The 19,943-nt window shown below is 41.0% G+C and overlaps 1 protein-coding gene across 2 annotated transcripts in view; it reads right to left on the bottom strand.

Annotated features, from left to right (window-relative positions):
- Nucleotides 1-19,943, bottom strand: part of XRCC4 (X-ray repair cross complementing 4) — a 326,880-nt gene that overhangs the window by 137,639 nt on the left and 169,298 nt on the right. For both annotated transcript variants that reach the window (XM_066601897.1, XM_066601898.1), the window contains 3 exons: nt 15,097-15,263; nt 8,620-8,763; nt 8,218-8,306 (listed from right to left, as the gene is read on the bottom strand). In XM_066601897.1, the coding sequence (XP_066457994.1) occupies nt 8,218-8,306; nt 8,620-8,763; nt 15,097-15,263 (400 nt within the window). The remainder of the gene's footprint in view (nt 1-8,217; nt 8,307-8,619; nt 8,764-15,096; nt 15,264-19,943) is intronic.

The following is a 19,943-nucleotide window of genomic DNA, read 5'->3' as shown; positions in this document are numbered from 1 at the left end:
TTGAAAGCAATGGGCTGCCGGCGATCGCGGGATGAATTGTCGGGAAGGGCTTAAATATATAAGCCCTTCCCTGTAATTCATCCAGAAATGTGTAAAAATAAAAAATAAAAATATACTCACCTTGTTCCGGCAGAACGATGTTAGCCCATTGAATTCAATGGAGCCGGCAATACAGCTGGCTCCATTGAAAGCAATGGGCTGCTGGCGATCGCGGGATGAATTGTCGGGAAGGGCTTAAATATATAAGCCCTTCCCTGCAATTCATCCAGAAATGTGTAAAAATAAAAAATATATATATACTCACCTGGTCGCGGCAGACGGAGTTCAGTGCGGCCAGCGGCAGTCCTCCTGAACTGCTCTGAACAGCTGTGAGTAGTATTCAGCAGGCGGGGATTTAAAATCCCCGCCTGCTGAATGAGCTGCCTCTAATTGGTCACAGCCTGACCAATCAGAGGCAGCAGTCACACACCCATTCATAAATTCATGAATGGGTGTGTGAGTGGAATCTGCCTCTGATTGGTCAGGCTGTGACCAATCAGAGGCAGCTCATTCAGCAGGCGGGGATTTTAAATCCCCGGCTGCTGAATACTACGCACAGCTGTTCAGAGCAGTTCAGGAGGACTGCCGCTGACCGCGTTGAACTCCGTCTGCCGGGACCAGGTGAGTATATATATATATACACATTTGTATTTTTTTTTTACACATTTCTGGATGAATTGCAGGGAAGGGCTTATATATTTAAGCCCTTCCCGACAATTCATCCCGCGCTCGCCGGCAGGCCATTGCTTTCAATGGAGCCGGCTGTATTGCCGGCTCCATTAAATTCAATGGTCAGTGCTCGTTTAATCGAGACGAGTACCGCGTGGTGCTCGTCTCGAGTAACGAGCATCTCGAGCACCGTAATACTCGAACGAGCATCAAGCTCGGACGAGTATGCTCGCTCATCTCTACTCAAGACCCAATGACTTCAAAAAATGGTGATGATCATCACAATTTTTTGGAGTCATTGCGCCTTGAGCCATTTTTCTTTTTCTTTCATTTCCACTGTCTGCTTCTAATTAGGACTTCCTATAAAAGCCTGGCCCTTCTCCCGGCTCCTTGTGAGATTATTGTGCTTCAGCCGTGATCAAGCTCCTCTCCTGCTCCTCCATAACAAGCAAACCTGAGACATTCTGATACGGACCTCGGACGTTCCTCCCGGCAACGATAATGCCTCCTCAATTGTACTGTGAACCTAAGACCACCTATTACCGACCTCTGACTTTCCTCCCAACAACGATACCCGCCTCCTCCATTGTACTGCGAACTTGAGACCACCTGATACTGACCTCTGGCTTTCCTTTTGACAACAATACCCACCCCCTCCATTGTACTGCGAACCTGAGACCACCTGAAACTGACTTCTGGCATCCACCTTAATACTCTCTGGACCTGCATGGTAGCTTCCCACGTGGCTCCATACATATCCAGTGCCAGAAGACATTACAGGTTGTCTGCGATCTTTTTTATTCTTTTATAGTGATGACTTGTCCTCAGGGCAGTTCACCAATAGATGATCGAAAGAGGTCCGCCAGTCAGATCCCTGCTGATCAGCTGATTACCTGTGGAGTTGTCTCTAATGAATTCAATAAGAGCTGCACCTGCAATACCAACTCGTACCACTGTGCTTTGGTTATCGCTTTCTGTGCTTTCCATAGTGACAGCAGAGCAGGTAATCAGCTTGTTGGCTGGATCTGAGTGGCAGACACCACTGATCAATTAATGACCTATCCTGAGTCCCTTTAACAAGTTCAACATATTTTATTGTTTTGTACAATTTCCTCTTGTTAGCCATTTTTTCTCGTGATAACAGGAAATCCCCTTTAAATACTACCAGTTTTTCCTGCATTATCATCAGAACAAAGTGTAGATTCCCCATACAGTGCTGAGTGATGCATTGCCTTCATTAACATAAACCACTTAACACAGTCATCCACAATATCATTTCTCAGAAGAATTCTTCAAAATCAATTAAAGTATCTCCATGAATCCTTTGTACACAATACCAGTGATGAAGAGAAGAGTGTTAATGATGGCAGCTGTTGAACGCATTTAGGAATTGCTAATTTGTAGACATTTTATGTCCCAAATGTAACATTATCTGAATTCTGATAGGTAGACTTGGTTTGAACTCTTACTAGAAGTAAATAAGCATGATATTCTTAACCTGAATTGAAGGCAGAACAGTTAACATTGTTATGGCAATCGGCCTATTATACAACAGATTGAGGAAAAGTATGCTTCAGAAACTATAAAATCACTGGATACATTCAGTAATTCAATTAAACTGATGCCTGCTACTCTAATTATCTATTAACACCTTCATGACCAAAAGCTTTTCACTTTTTAATTTTATTCATATTTTCATTCAGTTTTTACAGCATTCGCAGTGCAATAAAAAGGATGTATGAACTTTGTTCTGTGGGTCAGTACGATTGTGGGGATACAAAATGTATATAGCTTTTTTAATGTTTTTCTAAACAATAATAGCTTTCTGTCACCATATTCTGAGACCATAACTTTTGATTTTTTTTGTTGTTGATCAAGCTCATTTTTTTTTTTTTTTGCAAGGTGAGCTGTAGTTTTTATAAATACAATCTTAGGTTACACGCACTTATAATCCTCTTTTATTCAAGTTTTTTGGGTCCAGGATATCAAGAAGAACTGAATTCTGCTATTCTACACTTTTGTTTTCTTACAGACTTCCCTGTGTAACATAAATATTGTGATACTTTAATAATTTTGACTTTTAAGAACAGAGTGATAAGAAATACAAGAGGTTTTTAATTAATTTTTAGGGTTCCATAATATATAATACTGTAATTCAACTTCTATATTTTTGGGCTTTCATAGGAACACTTGTTGTAACCCATGGGTAACATGGGAAACTCTCTATGGAGATCTGCTACTCACTGACTTGTATACATTATTTTCTCCAACTAGAAGGCTGGCCATACACACTAGCCATAGATCAGTCAAACCATCCGATTTCACTGGGACTGGCTGATCATCTAATGTTTATAGCGGCCTAACAAGTCTTCTTCAATGGCTAATATCAGTGGAGATGAGGATTGGGAAGTTGGATTTCAACTGCCCTATCCTTTTGTTCTCAAGAGATAAACCGCTGCCAGGGGTGCCCATCCGACATACATCAACAGCTATCTGATGTGTGTTTGGGCAGTCAAAGTGGTACTGGTTCACATAAGCAACTGTAAGCAGAGCCCAAAAACAGACTGTAGGCTGTTTTGCATAGTATGATAGGCTGAAAAAAAGACTATGTTACTATGTAAGTGTCCATCTTGTTCCGCCTATTATTACTCGGACTGATAGCCTGAATGTGAAAAATCGCTGCATATCTTATTTTCTATGGGAGTGCTAAAAGACATCACACTCGCATGTCGTTTTTAAAGCATTTTACTTCTGGAATCACTTGTGACGAAAAGGTCAGTTTTTTACTGAAATCTATCACACTCGTCCGTGTGAATACAGCCTCTTGATTTAACAAGCGCATCATACGCTGGGGAAATTATACTAAGACCGGTGTTGGAAATGGACCTACTTTGGCCATCGGAGCTGCAGTAATTTGTTGTGGCATAAGACAGCCCACACTTTCAAGTATGTGTATTCCATAGGAGAAAATATGGTCAAACTCTCTTCCAAAAGGTTGTTTACATTTTACGATCCATTTTTGGGTTTCTCTGAAGATATGACGTTTAGCCTACAATGCTTGAATAATACATTTGTTGAACTGCTGGAGACAAGATAGGCAGGAGTACACAGCTGAGAAAATGCTACTGTATGTTTAAGGGCTAAGGAGTCTGAATTTGTGTGCCATGCATTTCAATGTGGACAAGCACATTGCTGTATAAAAATATGCCCATATAATAATATTGGGACGTGCTCAATTGGATGTGATATATGCAGGGCCAAGTTTCTTGCTCAAAGCACTATTTTAGACATCATATTATTAGCTAAAATGTATAAAAGCCACGTACAAGAGGCCTTGGGGCAGAGGAAGACAACATTACCTGCCATTAGGGGAAAAGCAGTATTTTCTGTAGTCCGTATGAAGCTACAAAACTCTTTAATTGCCATGTATCTTATTAATTGCTAGCGCCATAAAGCGAACTCCTCCTGCTGCACTTAGGGAGGACGTGTGGACTGATGACTGATTACTTGTATAATTAAATGCTAAGGCGTAGTGTATAAATGTAACAAAACACAGTGAGATGAAATAACTCTTTCCACTGTTCAGCAGATGATCAACAGTTGAGTATTGGCGCACTTTTACTTGCTGACCTGCCTTGGAAATGTTTAAAGTATTAGTTTTATTTTCTAGACAACTCGGGCAAATTCTTTCCAGCACGATGAAGTTGTAGTCACAGTTTAAAAAGGAAGCAGGTGTAGAGTTATAGTTACATCTCTCATCAGAGTTCACAGATGACTGATCAATCCGCGTTTCCTGCTGTAGTACTATGGGCATTGCACAAGACAGATTTCACATCCCTAAACCTTGGATGGATCAGCACTGATATACTATTTCACAGAGTCTACTTCTCTTTAAGGGAATTTGCCTACAAGTAATGATGTACAATTAGGGGTAAGGAACTGCATTTACGTCAAATGTTGTGAAAACCTAAGTCATAAGTTCTTTGTGTGTCTACAACTTTTTTTGACAGTTTTAGACACTTTTTGCACCTCGCTAGACAATTTTGAAAAGTGTTTAGGAAAAGCTTTGTAGCTTAAGAACAGTTTTAACATACAACAAACTGCAACAAATGTTGGCGCAAAACATTGGTATAAAGTAAGCCAACCAAAAGATGGCATAAGAAAGACAAAAAGTATCCAACATATATAGGCAGCTGTACCAAATCCATCACACAGCATAGAGCCACTGTGCTACATTTGGTGCAGCTTCTGCCTGCCTGGTTTTAAGTTTTCTAAATGTAAAACAGTAATAATAAATCTCTCCCACTGAGTTTATGGCTGAATGCATGCAGATATAATCAAATATGGACAATCAACATTGTGTGTCCTTGACTATGGCTCCAGACTAAAATTAATCACCCGGGGCCTTAATTTTAACAATATACAAATCAGATGACCAACTGGTGTCTCTTCCTTTCCTTGTGCTTTGGGTGGATCCTCCGCCAGGTTATTTTTTGAGCATTTACATTATATTGCAAATCAAATAACTGCAACATTTACATTAGACTGTAGCCTGTTCAAAAGGCAGAATATACACTAGACTAAATGAAGACAACAGCAATTAGACCAAGCTTTGGAATGACCAAAGGGAATGTTTATATTAGACTGACCAGCCACAATATTTACACTAGACTGTAGACTGACCAGCCATAATATATACACTAGACTGAGCAACCGCAATATTTACACTAGACTGTAGACTGAGCAACCGCAATATTTACACTACACTGTAAACTGACCACCCGCAACACTTACACTACACTGTAGACTGACCAACCACAACATTTACACTTCAGTGTAGACTGACCAACCACAACATTTACACTTCAGTGTAGACTGACCAACCACAACATTTACACTTCAGTGTAGACTGACCAACCACAACATTTACACTGGACTGTAGACTGACCAACCGCAATATTTACACTAGACTCTAGACTGACCACCCGCAACATTTACACTTCAGTGTAGACTGACCAACCATAACAATTACACTTCACTGTAGACTGACCAACCGCAATATTTACACTACACTATAGACTGACCAATCGTACCATTTACACTACACTGTAGACTGACCAACCGCAACATTTACACGACACTGTAGACTGACCAATCACAACATTTACACTAGACTGTAGAGTGACCAACCGCAACATTTACACTACACCGTAGACTGACCAACCGCAATATTTACACTAGACTGTAGACTGACCAACCACAACATTTACACTAGACTCTAGACTGACCAACCGCAACATTTACACTACACCGTAGACTGACCAACCGCAACATTTACACTACACTGTAGACTGACCAACTGCAACATTTACACTAGACTGTAGAATACCTGAAGGCATCCCCTTAAGGAAGCAGTGAAGTAAACCGTGTGTTGGGGGTGTGCCATTCTGAAGGCCTGTAAGCTGGATTTATATTCTACTATTTCACTTTATATTAATTATTTACTTTCCCTGCATGTGTTAGGCTGGATTTACATGACCGTATTTGTGTGCAGAAAATTTGTGCACGCAATACGTAGTGAATAGAACCCAGTTATTTCAATGGATTCGTTCATAAGCGCGTATTTTGTGTGGGAAATTTCACAATGCAAAAAATATGCAGCATGTTCTATTTGCCTACGCATTTGCACACGTAAATAAACCATATGAAACTAATTAGACTAATTAGCCTTTTTAATGTACTCGACCGTGGCTGTATGCTTTTATGCGTGCGCAAATGTGCATGCTTTGTCCATGCAAAAAAACATCAGTAAAACCATTCCACCTGTTCTCCCCATCAGTAATAGCGCTCCCTCAGTCCTTCTTAGGCTGTATAATAAAAAAAACAAGAAAAAAAAACAATATACTCTCCTCCTTTGTGGTCTATGCTGCTCCGCTCCGGCGGTCCTTTCTTCCACTTCAAGTCCTTCATGACTTCTGGGTTGCATAGTCACATGAGACTACTATGTCCAATTGGCCACAGCGGTCACATACCATATGACAGCGCAACTGGAGGTCAGGCAGGACCAGACCAGTAGAAAAGCGAAGGAGGTGAGCATACAATATATATATTTTTAAAACTTCATAACCCCATTCATCCCCCTGGTAAACTGGAGGCTTAGGGGGATGCCTGCAGCAATGGTTAACGGCGGCCCAAAGACGTGACCGACCCACTGAAATTTTTCCTGGTGGACTGAATGACCAATCCGCCCACGGTATCAGGGAACCTCTGGCAGGCTCTCATGATACGCCAAGGTGCCACGTCACCCCAGTTGGGAATCACTGCATTAGACTGTTGACTGACCAACTGCAACCTCTGCACTAGATTGTGGACTAACGTAACAGAAAACAATGAACACAGCAACTAAAACTGCTTAGTTGTATCTGATAAGTTATTCAGAAACTGTAAAAGGGAAAAAAAACCAAAGCAACGATCTCTGAATATAAAGTGCACTTCTGGTCAGGATGTGTACAAGATCATCTATCAGAACTGCATGATCTTCCCTTCTCTAATACACTATCACTGGAAGGCCATACAGTTGGTGCAGGGATGGCTTCCCTGCAGTCTACTAGCAGGATACATTATTTTAACAAAGTGCAAGTCCAGTTCTTCACATGAACACTACAAACTACCTTCGAGTGGAGCGTATTCACTGGATTAGGAGGAGTGGAAGAAATGAGGGCACACAGATATTACAGTTCCCATATTGAAGACCCAGTGTACCTCTAAATCAGAACATGCACACGACTACCATTGTTAATAAGGAAGATCCTATATTCTTTTTGTTTTTTGTTGGGTGCGTTGTTTGGTTGTGATGATTATTACTAGGAGAACTACTATTTGCCATATTATATTCTTATTTTGTTATAGAATGTATATTTTGCAGGTTATTTTAGTCAATTGCATTCTGGGTATTATTATCTGTAGGAGAGAAGTTATATGAGTGGTCGCTGCTTGTCGGCACACTGTTTATAAGTAAGTCTGGCAGGAAAAGGTTGGATCTGTCCATTAATTATGAGGCAGCTCTTAGAGAAAAGCTGCTGAGGTTCTGAGTCCCTTGGTGTCCATTTTGGTTGGGCGATCTGTGAGAGATGGACACTGCCTGTCAAGAAGCACAACAGGGGAGGAGGTTCCCTATGCTGACCCCTTGTTTGTATGCACTACTGAATTGTAAAGCTGTGGCATTAGGCCCGTTAGTGAAGGTAATACTATGTTTAGTTAGTGGCCAGGTGGACAGGCGTTTGTTTAATGTTATGCACTGTGAAGAGTCTGTAATACACTGTTAACATTGCTCTGATCTGCTGAAGAGAAGCAATAAAAGGTTGTGAATCCAGTTGAAAGAAAAGCTATGTTGTGGAATGAACTCCTAGAGTGTCTCCGACCATCTTATGAGGAAAAGATGACGGTCTGAGTGTGACTGACCGCCAAGTTATCACACATTTTAACTACTATTTTCCACTTTTATCATACCAGTCTCCTCTTTAACCTCTGAGCTTTCCTCATCTGTTGAGCCGTTGTAGTCCGCAACAGGGAGAGTATCAAATGGAATGGAACTGTTGCTGTTGAAATAAAGAATAATGATTGGGATATACAGTATCTCAAGAAAGACTGATGTTCTTTGTTTTACTTCATTTTACAAAAAAAGATTTACTAATGTGATATGCAAATTGTGGAATGCACCAAAAAGAGCGCACTTTCATCAACCACAAGGGTCCACAGTACTCTGGTCTTATCCCCCTATAACTCACCAGACTAAGAAATAAGAAGAGACAGGATTGGTGACCTCTTCTGTGCGGATGGATCCCCACACCTGTTTGTGACCCGTACTTGGAGAACTTAGGTGAAAAGTATTCCACAAACGTCTGCACATACCTTTTCTCTGATGCCTTTTGTTCAGTCTGTGACAACTTTTGATTTAGACTTCTAATTTTTGCTTTCTTCTCATTTAGCACCAATGTAAATCGAGTATAAAGATTTTGCTCCAGTTCCTCCTTACTGGTCACAAATTTATCAAACCTGAAACATAAAAAAACATATTGAACAGGTTGTTTTTTTTTTTTATTTCACTAATTTGTATTGTGTAAATATATTCCGAAGCGCTGTACACAGTTCACAAAAACAGTATATAGAATCCAAGTCCCTGTGTACCAAAAAAGAAGTGCTACTAAGGATCCTTGGAGGTAGATAAACTCTATAACACATACAAGAATTATAAATAAACCCAGGCGGCTTCTCAGATAGAGAAGGGTTAAAAGTAGAGATGAGCGAACGTACTCGGTAAGGGCGATTTCGCAAACGAGCACCGCGATTTTCGAGTACTTCACTACTCGGGTGAAAAGTACTCGGGTGTGCTGTGGGTGAGCGGGGGAGAGGGAGAGAGAGAGGGCTCCCCCCTGTTCCCCACTGCTACCCCCCACTCCCCTCTGCAACCCCCCCGCCCCACAGCGCACCCAAGTACTTTTCACCCGAGTAGTGAAGTACTCGAAAATCGCGGTGCTCGATTGCGAAATCGCCCTTACCGAGTACGTTCACTCATATCTAGTTAAAAGCAATCACACAGTTCAAATTCTGAACAGTCACTTTTGCTCCAGTTCCTCCTTCATGTGGTGAATCAGACAACATAGCCGCTTCCACTGCCTGATGTACAGCTGGCCAACACTATCGGCCTTATTAGCTGTATAATTAATTCGGTTGAATATACCCAATGAGAAGGATTTTTGGGGGGATCCTTATATGAATACCCATATACAAAATTAATGGTGGTACCATTTATACTATATTGCACCAAGTGTTTGAGGCAACAGAAAGAATAAGAATAGAAGCACCTATTACATTGAATAAAAATTGAAGATTTTGTGGTGTTGATAAATGTAACAACCAACAACCAACTTCAATTGTTATCCTGCTCATAAGTAGTTGGACTTGATCTACAGACGGATACGTCTGTCCTACATTGTGAATACATTTCTTTCCTAGCCTATGTCATTATATACAACACTTTGAGTGCACTTGATACTTTCTTGGATGGTCATCAATATTTGGTGCACAATCTATCCATTTATCCTAATAGGAACCCAATATATCACGGAAGAAGTTTGTCACAAAGAAATAACAATGATATGTTAGATTGTGCATACTGTATCTAATAAGTCTAACGCATGAGAGAGATAAAATAAACACAAATACGTGAAACTTGATACATCTTTATTAAAGAGTTTATTACGTCTGTTAGACAAAAAGAGGCATCAACATACTTTGATATATGGTGAATATTTTGTATTCCCTATTAACGCATAATGGGTTCCCTATTGGCTTAAGCTATAAATTTATTTAGATTATCACTGTGTTTGTGAACTGTGCCTTTGACTAAGTCAATTTTATCATTTATTAATAAAAGTTAATTTTTAATCCTAACCTGTGAATAACTGATAGAAAATTTTGGGATACTTTTTTGCCACGGTGAAAGATAAAAAAACATATTGAACAGGTTGTTTTTTTTTTTTATTTCACTAATTTGTATTGTGTAAATATATTCCGAAGCGCTGTACACAGTTCACAAAAACAGTATATAGAATCCAAGTCCCTGTGTACCAAAAAAGAAGTGCTACTAAGGATCCTTGGAGGTAGATAAACTCTATAACACATACAAGAATTATAAATAAACCCAGGCGGCTTCTCAGATAGAGAAGGGTTAAAAGTAAAGATGAGCGAACGTACTCGGTAAGGGCGATTTCGCAATCGAGCACAGCGATTTTCGAGTACTTCACTACTTGGGTGAAAAGTACTCGGGTGCGCTGTGGGTGAGCGGAGGGTTGCAGCGGGGAGTGGGGGGGAGAGGGAGAGAGAGAGGGCTCCCCCCTGTTACCCCCCACTCCCCTCTGTAACCCCCCGCCCCACAGCGCACCCGAGTACTTTTCACCCGAGTAGTAAAGTACTCGAAAATCGCGGTGCTCGATTGCGAAATCGCCCTTACCGAGTACGTTCGCTCATCTCTAGTTAAAAGCAATCACACAGTTCAAATTTTGAACAGTCACTTAACTTAAAGGGAATATTGCATCAGGGAATAACCTATTATATAAATCATGTTTTTTGCATTAAACATATTTTTTGATGTTTTTTTTTTTTTTAAATTCAGCCACAGTCTGTATTTTTTTTAAATCCTAGAATCCTGTTATATTCACACTGACCACAGAGCCTGATAATAAGTTGATACAGCCAGTTTCATAGAGAAAACTTTGTAGCAGTCAGAGACATAATTACACTAAAAGGTAACACCTACCGTGTTCCCCCGAAAATAGGACACTGTCCTATATTAATTTTTGCACCAAAAGCAGCCTAGCAGCCAGCGTTCGGTCCCTCATGCTGGGCTGTGGCGCTCCAGCAGGCTTCCGTGTAGTCCTCAGCACTGAGAGAGCATTTTCTTCCTGATAATGGGGCTTGAATACCCCACCTCCAGCAAGAGAAGGGTGTGATTGGTTAGCAGGAAGAGAATGCTCTCTCAGCATTGAAGACTACAAAGAAGTCTGCCGGAGCGCTGCAGCCCAGCGTGAGGGATCCGAACAACGCCTGCTATGCAAGTATTGTTTTTCTTCATGTAGTGTAGCTATGGCTTATTTTGGGGGAAGGGCTTATATTTCGAGCCTTCCCCCCTGCCCTCGAAAGTCAGGGTAGGGCTTATTATTGGGGCAGGTCTTATTTTCGAGGAAACACAGTATATGTAGATAAAAAATGACCTCTGCACAGGTCACAGAACATGCCTAGTGCAGTCTCCCATACACGTCAATTGGTTAGCTCCTGTTCATTGCGTGAATGGCCCATGAAGCTGCTGTAAAGCAGATCTTCTAAAATGCTCTAAATGCTCAGGAAAGATGGCTGCCACCATAGTCATGTACAGATGACAGAATAAAAAAACTCTACAATTAGGAAATTAAAACAGATGAAAAAATTGGAAAATATTTCTCGATCTGTTAATTAATTAAAAAAAATGGTGATATAGTCCCTATCAAGTAGTATTTCAGTCAGCTACAAAGGTAGTTGCTCGACATGTTCACACTGTTGCCTGGTGTATCGTAACCTTTTACTAGCCTGCCACCACATTATTGGGCCAGAGTGACTAAAGGCCCGTTTACACAGAATAATATACTTCAAACGAACACAATGAACAATAACCATGCAGTGTAAACGCAGCCAATGATCAAATGATAAATCGCTTGCTTTCTGTTCATTTTATACAGGCATAAAACTCATTGTTGGCTCATTCACTAATCGTTTGGTTTAAATACCGATCGTTCAGTCGTTCTCATTCACTTATATAGTGAAGGAGTTCTCCTTTGAATGAGCCAGGCTGTACCTGTCTGTATTAACAGGCTGCCCAAGTGAACTGTGACATCGTTCACTCGCTCAAACTGCAAATCAGCAAGTCTAAATGAACCCTCAGTAATAGTGTAAACAAGTCCAGCAACTACTTGTGGAGCCTCGTTACAATGACCGTGAATTAAAAGCAAATACATGGAGTCTGGCTTTGCTTTTAATTCCTGGTCATTGTAACAAGGCTTGTATAAAAAGTCTGACTTTGGCTTGAAGGAATGCTGCCTTTCAATAGGTGGCACTGTGTAGGATTTATTCCATCTCCCTTATTTGCATATTACCCAGAGGAGCGTGCATGGCCATTTGAGTCTCCTCACTCACCGTATATAGTTGCTCTCCCTAAGGAGAAAAGATAGCGTTTCTGACCCCAGTTTATGTCATTTTATGCTCTAGATTTTACTCCAGCAATTGCTATATACCTGCCTCTTTATGCCCTAGATTTGTTTTGAAGACATTTATCATTTTATATTTTCTCATACTTTAGGACTTTGATTAATGCATGTCATTTTAAGTCCCATATGCGTTTCTAGAATTTTTTGTTCTATATATTTATCAGTGTTTCACTCTACTATGCCATACAGACTTGTATATTTCGTATTCTACTGCCTCATTTATATGCCATATATATATAATTTTATGCACTATTTCATTTATATTAATTTTCATTTTATTTATTTCACATCCTCTCGTTTTATGTTATACATATAATTTTATGTGCCACTACATTAATTTGATGCAATCATATATTCTTGGTAATTGGAAGCTTCCCATTTGATCACACTTGCTCTTTTCCGTATGCACTGTGTAATATTGAGTTAAATGGAGCCCATGTAATTATGTTTTCTCTTCTCTCTTTTCCCTTTCCTCCTCTTACTTACCTCTTCCTTTCTACACTATAGACCTCTGCTTCATAAAGGGGCATGTTTTAGCCTCGAACCGCATTGCACCAGCATATGAATACCTGACATATTGGTCAGAGCTTTTACATTTTTCTTTTTTAATAAAAAATTATACATATTAATTGAAACATCCTTCTGGCGGAGTGTTCTGTTCCATATACAACCATGATAGAATCCTTACAAGTGCAGAGATTTTCTTTTTTCACGTCTTTTTGTACATAATGGTACCTTCACACAGGCTACAAATTCTGCAGAAAATCCACAACCTTTACAGCACAAGCTACTTCTTGCTTTTACACCACCTACTATTAAACCTAAACCTGAAATTTCAACCTCAGTTTCTGGTATCAGCATAACTCCTAGTTAGCACGCCCACTGTCTTGGGGTTAGCATTTCCTTTACTTCCCATATTCAATCTCTTGCTCACTTATGTTACCTGCAGCTCAAACACGTCCTGAAACTGCCTCTTCCTCATTGTGGTTACATCAACAACTCTTATTAATGCCATTACCAACTCTTGGCTTGATTGCTGCAACTTGATACTGTCTCTCCGTTCTTCAATCTACATTGAATGCAGCAGCCAGGCTTATCTTTTAATCAAGCCGCTACACAGATGCCACCACCTGGTGCCTGCCATTGCACTGGCTGCCCATTAAATATAGAATACAATTGTAGTGGCCCAGAACAATAGGGCCCCTCCATAACTATATGCATTCATTTGTCTATGAATTGTCAATGTCTTCTGTGTTACATGAATGATGTGTATTGCATAGCTGCAGCACTGAAAGAATTAACTGTCTGGTATGTGAGCTGACTCTCTGGAAAATGTATCTGTTTGTTTGTCATGCGACCTTGTGATATATATGTGGATGCAAGGTGCATGAGTGAAAGTTCTGAGTTCAGAGTTCTGGGTTCCGTGTTCTGGTCTGGAGAGTGCAAGAGGAACACGCAGGCACCTTCGGCCTGTGTGGCCCGGAATGGAGTAGGCTGAAAGGAATCTACAGCCTGCCCTGGGCTTACTGTACCCAGGAGATGTGAAGGTACCTGTTGAATGTTAGGAGAAAGAGAGAGTTAGGAACCGTCAAGCAGTACACCTTTTCCCTTAAATGTGAGTATTGACCGGTAGAGAGTGGAAGAGAGAAAGAAGTGTTGCCGGGATCAGGACCCACAGATAACAGGACTGTGGTTTCTCCTGTTCCTCCGTGAATCGTCCTGTCACACCCCCCCCCCCCCCCTCCCATCACAAAGACATCTCCAGAGCCTCACCAGGTCTCTGGAATGCGTTACCCCAGACTATCAGGTTATTTCCCAATGCCTCCAGCTTTAAGCATGCTATAAAAATACATCTTTTTAGGTAGGCCTACCATATTCCCTGATATAAACTCTTCTCCATCTATCCTGCGTTTACACTCCTCCTTGGAAACCTGACCTCTTTCTTCCCACTGTATTCTTGACACATACCACTCCACCTCTTACCTGTTTATACATAAATACGGCTGGTGATTGACTCATACTGTAATTTGTATATATGTATAGCACCCATTATATATTTTTTCCCCCCACTGGATTATACAGAAGAAGCTCTTTTACCTCTTGTGTCTCCCCTATTTCCTTATAGTTTGCAAGTTCTTGCAAGCAGGGACTTACTCCTATTGTTCAAGCTGCCTATCACTTTAATACTGTACATTATGTGATATTTTGTGTATGTTCCCTCTAATTTGTAAAGTGCTTTGCAATATGTTGGCGTTATATAAAGATTATTATGTGGATGAGAATTTAAAAATCTCATTCACATTAAATGGATACATTCTGCACAAAATACATTGCACATTCTAAATCCGCAGCATGTTAACTTATACTATGGCTTTTGACAGCGGATTTCAACATTTGTAATGTGTACCAAAATCCATACTATTTACGTGGGCATTTGGCAGTTTGGCCTGCAAAGAATTCAACCCCTGTAAAGGCCCCCTAAAAGTTTTCAAAAAACTTTTAAGAAAGTCTGCTGAATTGTGACTAATGGATTACAACATCTCACACATTCTGCATGTTGCTACATAGAAGCGCATGTAAAAAGTCTTACTGTTCATGCATGTCATTCCAGTCCTGCCGCAGCCTTTCATTTTCCTTCAGCAGATGTTCATTTCTACTATGTAATTCTGTTGCACAGTTCAAGCAGTAATTAATTATCTCTCTGATGATTGCAGCGGGGTCGGGGGCATTCCTGAGCCGCAGCGATCCTAGTTTAAACTGTAAAGACAATAAGATAGAGAAGCAGAGTCACAAGGATAGTCGAACATCCATGGTATACAAAGCTGACAAAAGCTTGTCTGCGTCGACACACAGCACCAACCACATGATCAGGCCTGAAGCTACTTTATTAGATAGCAGGCTTTTGAGTTGCATTGACTGCAGCAAGGTTCCTTGTGACGCTGAGGTCCTGGGTTCAAATCCGATGAAGGACATGTGAATGGAGGATAAGATGAGGAAACAACAATGCGTGGCACAATCTCGCAGGTGTGAAGAAAAGCAAAGATGTTCAACCTTACTTCTCTTTTTATTAATAATTAAATCAGCAAGCAAGACGCATTTTGAGGAACAAGCCTCTTTTCAATAATGCTTGGGGGGTACAGCTATAACTTCGTAGACTTGTTTAGCTGTTTGCCCATAGAAGTAGGCAACAGATCATAAGCCCATAGCCTCGCCATCGAATCCAGGTGGCACAATCAGAATTACAAGCCCAGGAAGAGCAGACTGTGCCCTCAGTGCGACCAGGATGCCGTGGAGAATGAAGCCCATTTCCTAATGCAGTGCCCCAAATATCAGTGGTGAGGGGCACTTACTTCAGGAGACTCTGTGACCAGGAACTCCTAGGGGCAATCTGGTGCCATGGCAATACTTTTTGGGTCAGGTGCTCCGTATAGGTAGGTTGGTATCAGGGTCTATATTAGGGATATCTCACCCCCTGCCCCGCAGCCTTTTTCTGATTCTTTGCCATGTTGGCCAAGTTAGTTAGTTATTTTTTATAATTCCTGCTCACCATGCCTAATAATATTAAAAGATGGTATACGCACCTCTCTCACTTCCCTGCAGTTCCAGTGCCACAACTTCGAATCAATGTTAGCAGGCTGCATTCGGCAGGGATGTCACAGGCTGCTGCAGCCAATCATTAACCTCAGTACTCAAACACAGGTCCGTGACTGGCTACAGCATCCTGTGACGTCTCGTAAACAGGCTGTCCGCAGCTTGTAAACTCATCCTAAAACGGGAGACCGGAGCATATGGTGCTGGAGCTGCAGAAACCCGGAAGCGGCGAGTATACAAGCTTTTATTATTTTTAAGCATGAGGAGCAAAAATTGAAAAAAAAAAAACTTGGACAGTCCCTTTAATGACTTCCTTAATGATCAGACACTGCTTAAACTTTTTTATTTGGAACGTGTGAATTGAATAGCTATATCTTATTCATATAAGACTTTCTTGTTTGATGTTACTGGGGGCACGTATCAGTGGAGTTGTGGCAACAAACTCACCAGAAAATGACCTATTATATAAAGCACATTTTTGTGCTAAACATATTTTTAAAGAATTTTTGGTGATTGTTTTTCCAGTCAGTATATTATCTAATATAAATAAGCCTCCATGCTTTTTTTTGCACCACACTTAGACCCCTTTGCTGTAACTTTGGTGTATGATGTTGGTGTCATTGGATGACACACAGGCTCACCGATGCCGTAAAATCATCAAATGTGAGTTTAATACATTCAGGGACTGTCAGGCGGGTTGGAAGTTACAATGTTAAGTCTATGGATGGCGCTGCTGTGCTTCAGGCATGCACTGGACTGAGTGAAGGGTTGCTAAGCAACACAGTATACACTGCTAAGCTGCACCATACACTGCCCAACCAAGAGCGATAAACAGTGATAGAGACAGAGAAAGAGACAGTGATAGCGAGAGAAAGAGCGCAAAAGAGAGATATTGAGAGAAAGAGCGATAGAGACCGAGATTGAGAGAGAGCAATAGAGAGATAGAGAGCAATAGAGAGACAGAATGAGAGCGATAAAGAGACAGTGAGAGAAAGAGCGATAGAGAGACGGAGAGAGAGCAATAGAGAGACAGAGAGAGAGCGATAGAGACAGAGTGATAGACAGTGAAAGAGCGATAGAAACACAGAGAGAAAGTGATAGAGAGACAGAGATCGATAGACAGAAAGAGAAAAATAGTAAGAGAGAGAGCAATAGAGAGAGACAGAGAGACAGATAGAGAGAGAAATAGAGAGACAGACAGAAAGAGAGCAATAGAGAAACAGATAGAGAGAGCAATAGAGAAATAGACAGAGGGAGAGTGATAAATAGAGAGAAAGAGCAATAGAGAGACAGACAGAAAGAGAAGAGGGACAAAGAAACACAGAGAGAGCGATAGAGAGACAAATAGAGAGAGATAGCAAGAGAGACCGAGAGAAACAGACAGAACGAGAGTGATACACTGACAGAGAGAGCAATAGAGACCCAAAGAAAGAGATATAGAGAGATCGATAGAGACAGAGAGCAATAGAGACATAAAAAGAGCGAGTGATAGAGAGAGAGCAAGAGACAAACAGAAAGAGAGAGCGATAGAGAGAGACAGAAAGAGAACGAAAGAGACAGACAGAGCGATACCGAGACAGAGACACAGACAGAAAAAGACAGAGACAGACAACGAAGAAGACAGCGAGACAGACAAACAGAGAGAAAGAGAGAGTGAGACACAGACAGAGAAAGAGAGAAAGACAGAGAGAGCGAGAGACAGACAGACAAACAGAGAGAAAGACAGACAAACAGAGAGAAAGACAGACAAACAGAGAGAAAGACGGACAAACAGAGAGAAAGACAGACAAACAGAGATTGACCCGTAGGCTTTTTTATATTAGATATCTGCTTTAAATACAAACTGACACTTTAAATAATCCCTTAACCAAGCAGATTTAGAAATTCACAACCAACGCATTTTGAAACTTTTTATGTTCACGTAGCGAACATCGGGTCAATCCAGTACCTTTAAAGTGGTTATCTGGAGAAAATCACTTAAAAATTAGAGCCACATCACTTAAAAACAATTTGAAAAAAAAACTGGTGTCCTAGCGATCCCGCGCTGCAGCCCCGCAATTCACTTGGTCTCTGCTAACAGCAGAAGTCAAATGATCACCGCCTGCCATTAAGAGGCTGCCGTCACCACTCATTCTCCTGGCATCTGCGCTCACACAATATATTGATTTGACTTAGATTTCTCTTGTGTTCATTCACTTTGAATTTAGTTAATTGACAAAAATAAACTATTAACACTTCTGACTTTTTGCACACTTGCCTAGAACGTCTGCACAGTACTGTATGCGAATGATTAAATCTAATCAAACGTAATATTCTGTATGTCTTGAGTATTCTAACTATTGCATAAAACACTACTGACGGTGTCAGGTCACCTTACTTTGCAGTAATTAAAACACCAAGGACAAGTCAAGATGGATTGTACATGATGGAAGTCTCTGGGACGACAAGCCAAGGTAACGTGGATGTAACATTAATGAAAACTACCATGAAATATGGAGAACTATCCTGTTCACATGACTGCAATACAATCATATGCTGGGATCAGTCCATCAAGGACCTCATGTGGCAAGGGTGAGATTCTTACAGCGGCTGTAAATATTGATCTTTGTAAGGTGACATACCTAACTATAAAGCTCTAGAATCGGGCTTCACTGACCTTCACTTGAGTTATACCTCAGAACGCCAAAAGTGTGCGGGAGAATATCTCCTTATATATGCAATACTTTACATACTTTGCAGAAAGTCCTTGTTCACATCTGTGTCATGGCTCGGATCAGAGCCATCGGTGCAGATCAGACACAAAATTTGAGATACAATAGCGCAGCACGTTGCAATATTTTTTTTCTGTGGAAATGCCAGGCTGCTTGCTGGAAACCTGAAAAACTCCGTGAAAGTTAATGGGACCCGTTGTGTGCCACTTCCATGATTTCTGTTGCTCAGTTCCCATGTCGCAGTTGAACACCACAAAAGATGAGTACAAGTGTGAATGAGGCCTGATACCCTCGTTCTAATCTGCTCCAGTAATGAGCAGTCACAGAAATACCAGGAGGAATATTTGCTTAATCAATATGTTGGGGGTCTTTATTCTATGCACAGGGGCTGTCCAAACAATTATGTAAAAAGTCATGATGGAGAAAGAACAAGACAATCAGTCCCTAAATATAAGTGATATTCTATCAACAGCTAACATGTAGTTATATAGTATGCTGTAAGAAACTACAGTAATGTTTCATAAACCTTTTTCTACCAGAAGGGGTTGTATCACAATATGGGATAACTTGCTCACTGCTGAGGCCCCAGCCAATCTAAAGAATGAGGGTCGCACTCTGCCCGTCACTGTGGGGCCCGAACAGGTGAAGGTGGCGTTCCATTAATTTCAGTGGGACTGATGGAAACGCCAAGCTCTTGCCGACCATCTCTGGCAGTCGCACTGACAATGAATGGCGTGTCAGTGTGACCAGCACTCCATTCAGTCCCATTCTCACTGCAAGGGGTGCAGCGAGCCCTCACTGAGGAGGACAGGGGACGCAGGATCGTGGGGGTCTTAGCAGTGAGACCCCGCCAGTTAGCAAGTTATCCCCTATGATATTTATAGCGGATAATTTATGATTCTGGTCCAACCCTTTAAGAAAGAAAATCAATCAGCCAGATATGTGTCAAGCTAAAACTATGCCATCAGCTCTGCTGGCGGTCACTGTAATGACAAGCCACAGCCTTAAATCTAATCTAACGGCTTTAAAAAAAAAGCTGACCATTTGTGTTGGGGAAACTCTTTTTCAACACTTGCATGGCACACTCATAACAGATGGATACAGAATTGATGCCACACACTGGAGGAAGACAAAT

This window comes from Eleutherodactylus coqui, chromosome 5 (genome assembly GCF_035609145.1).
Source record: "Eleutherodactylus coqui strain aEleCoq1 chromosome 5, aEleCoq1.hap1, whole genome shotgun sequence".
Taxonomy (NCBI): Eukaryota; Metazoa; Chordata; class Amphibia; order Anura; family Eleutherodactylidae; genus Eleutherodactylus; species Eleutherodactylus coqui.
The sequence above is the reverse complement of the archived record's forward strand: the minus strand, read 5'-3'. Positions and strand labels throughout refer to the sequence as shown.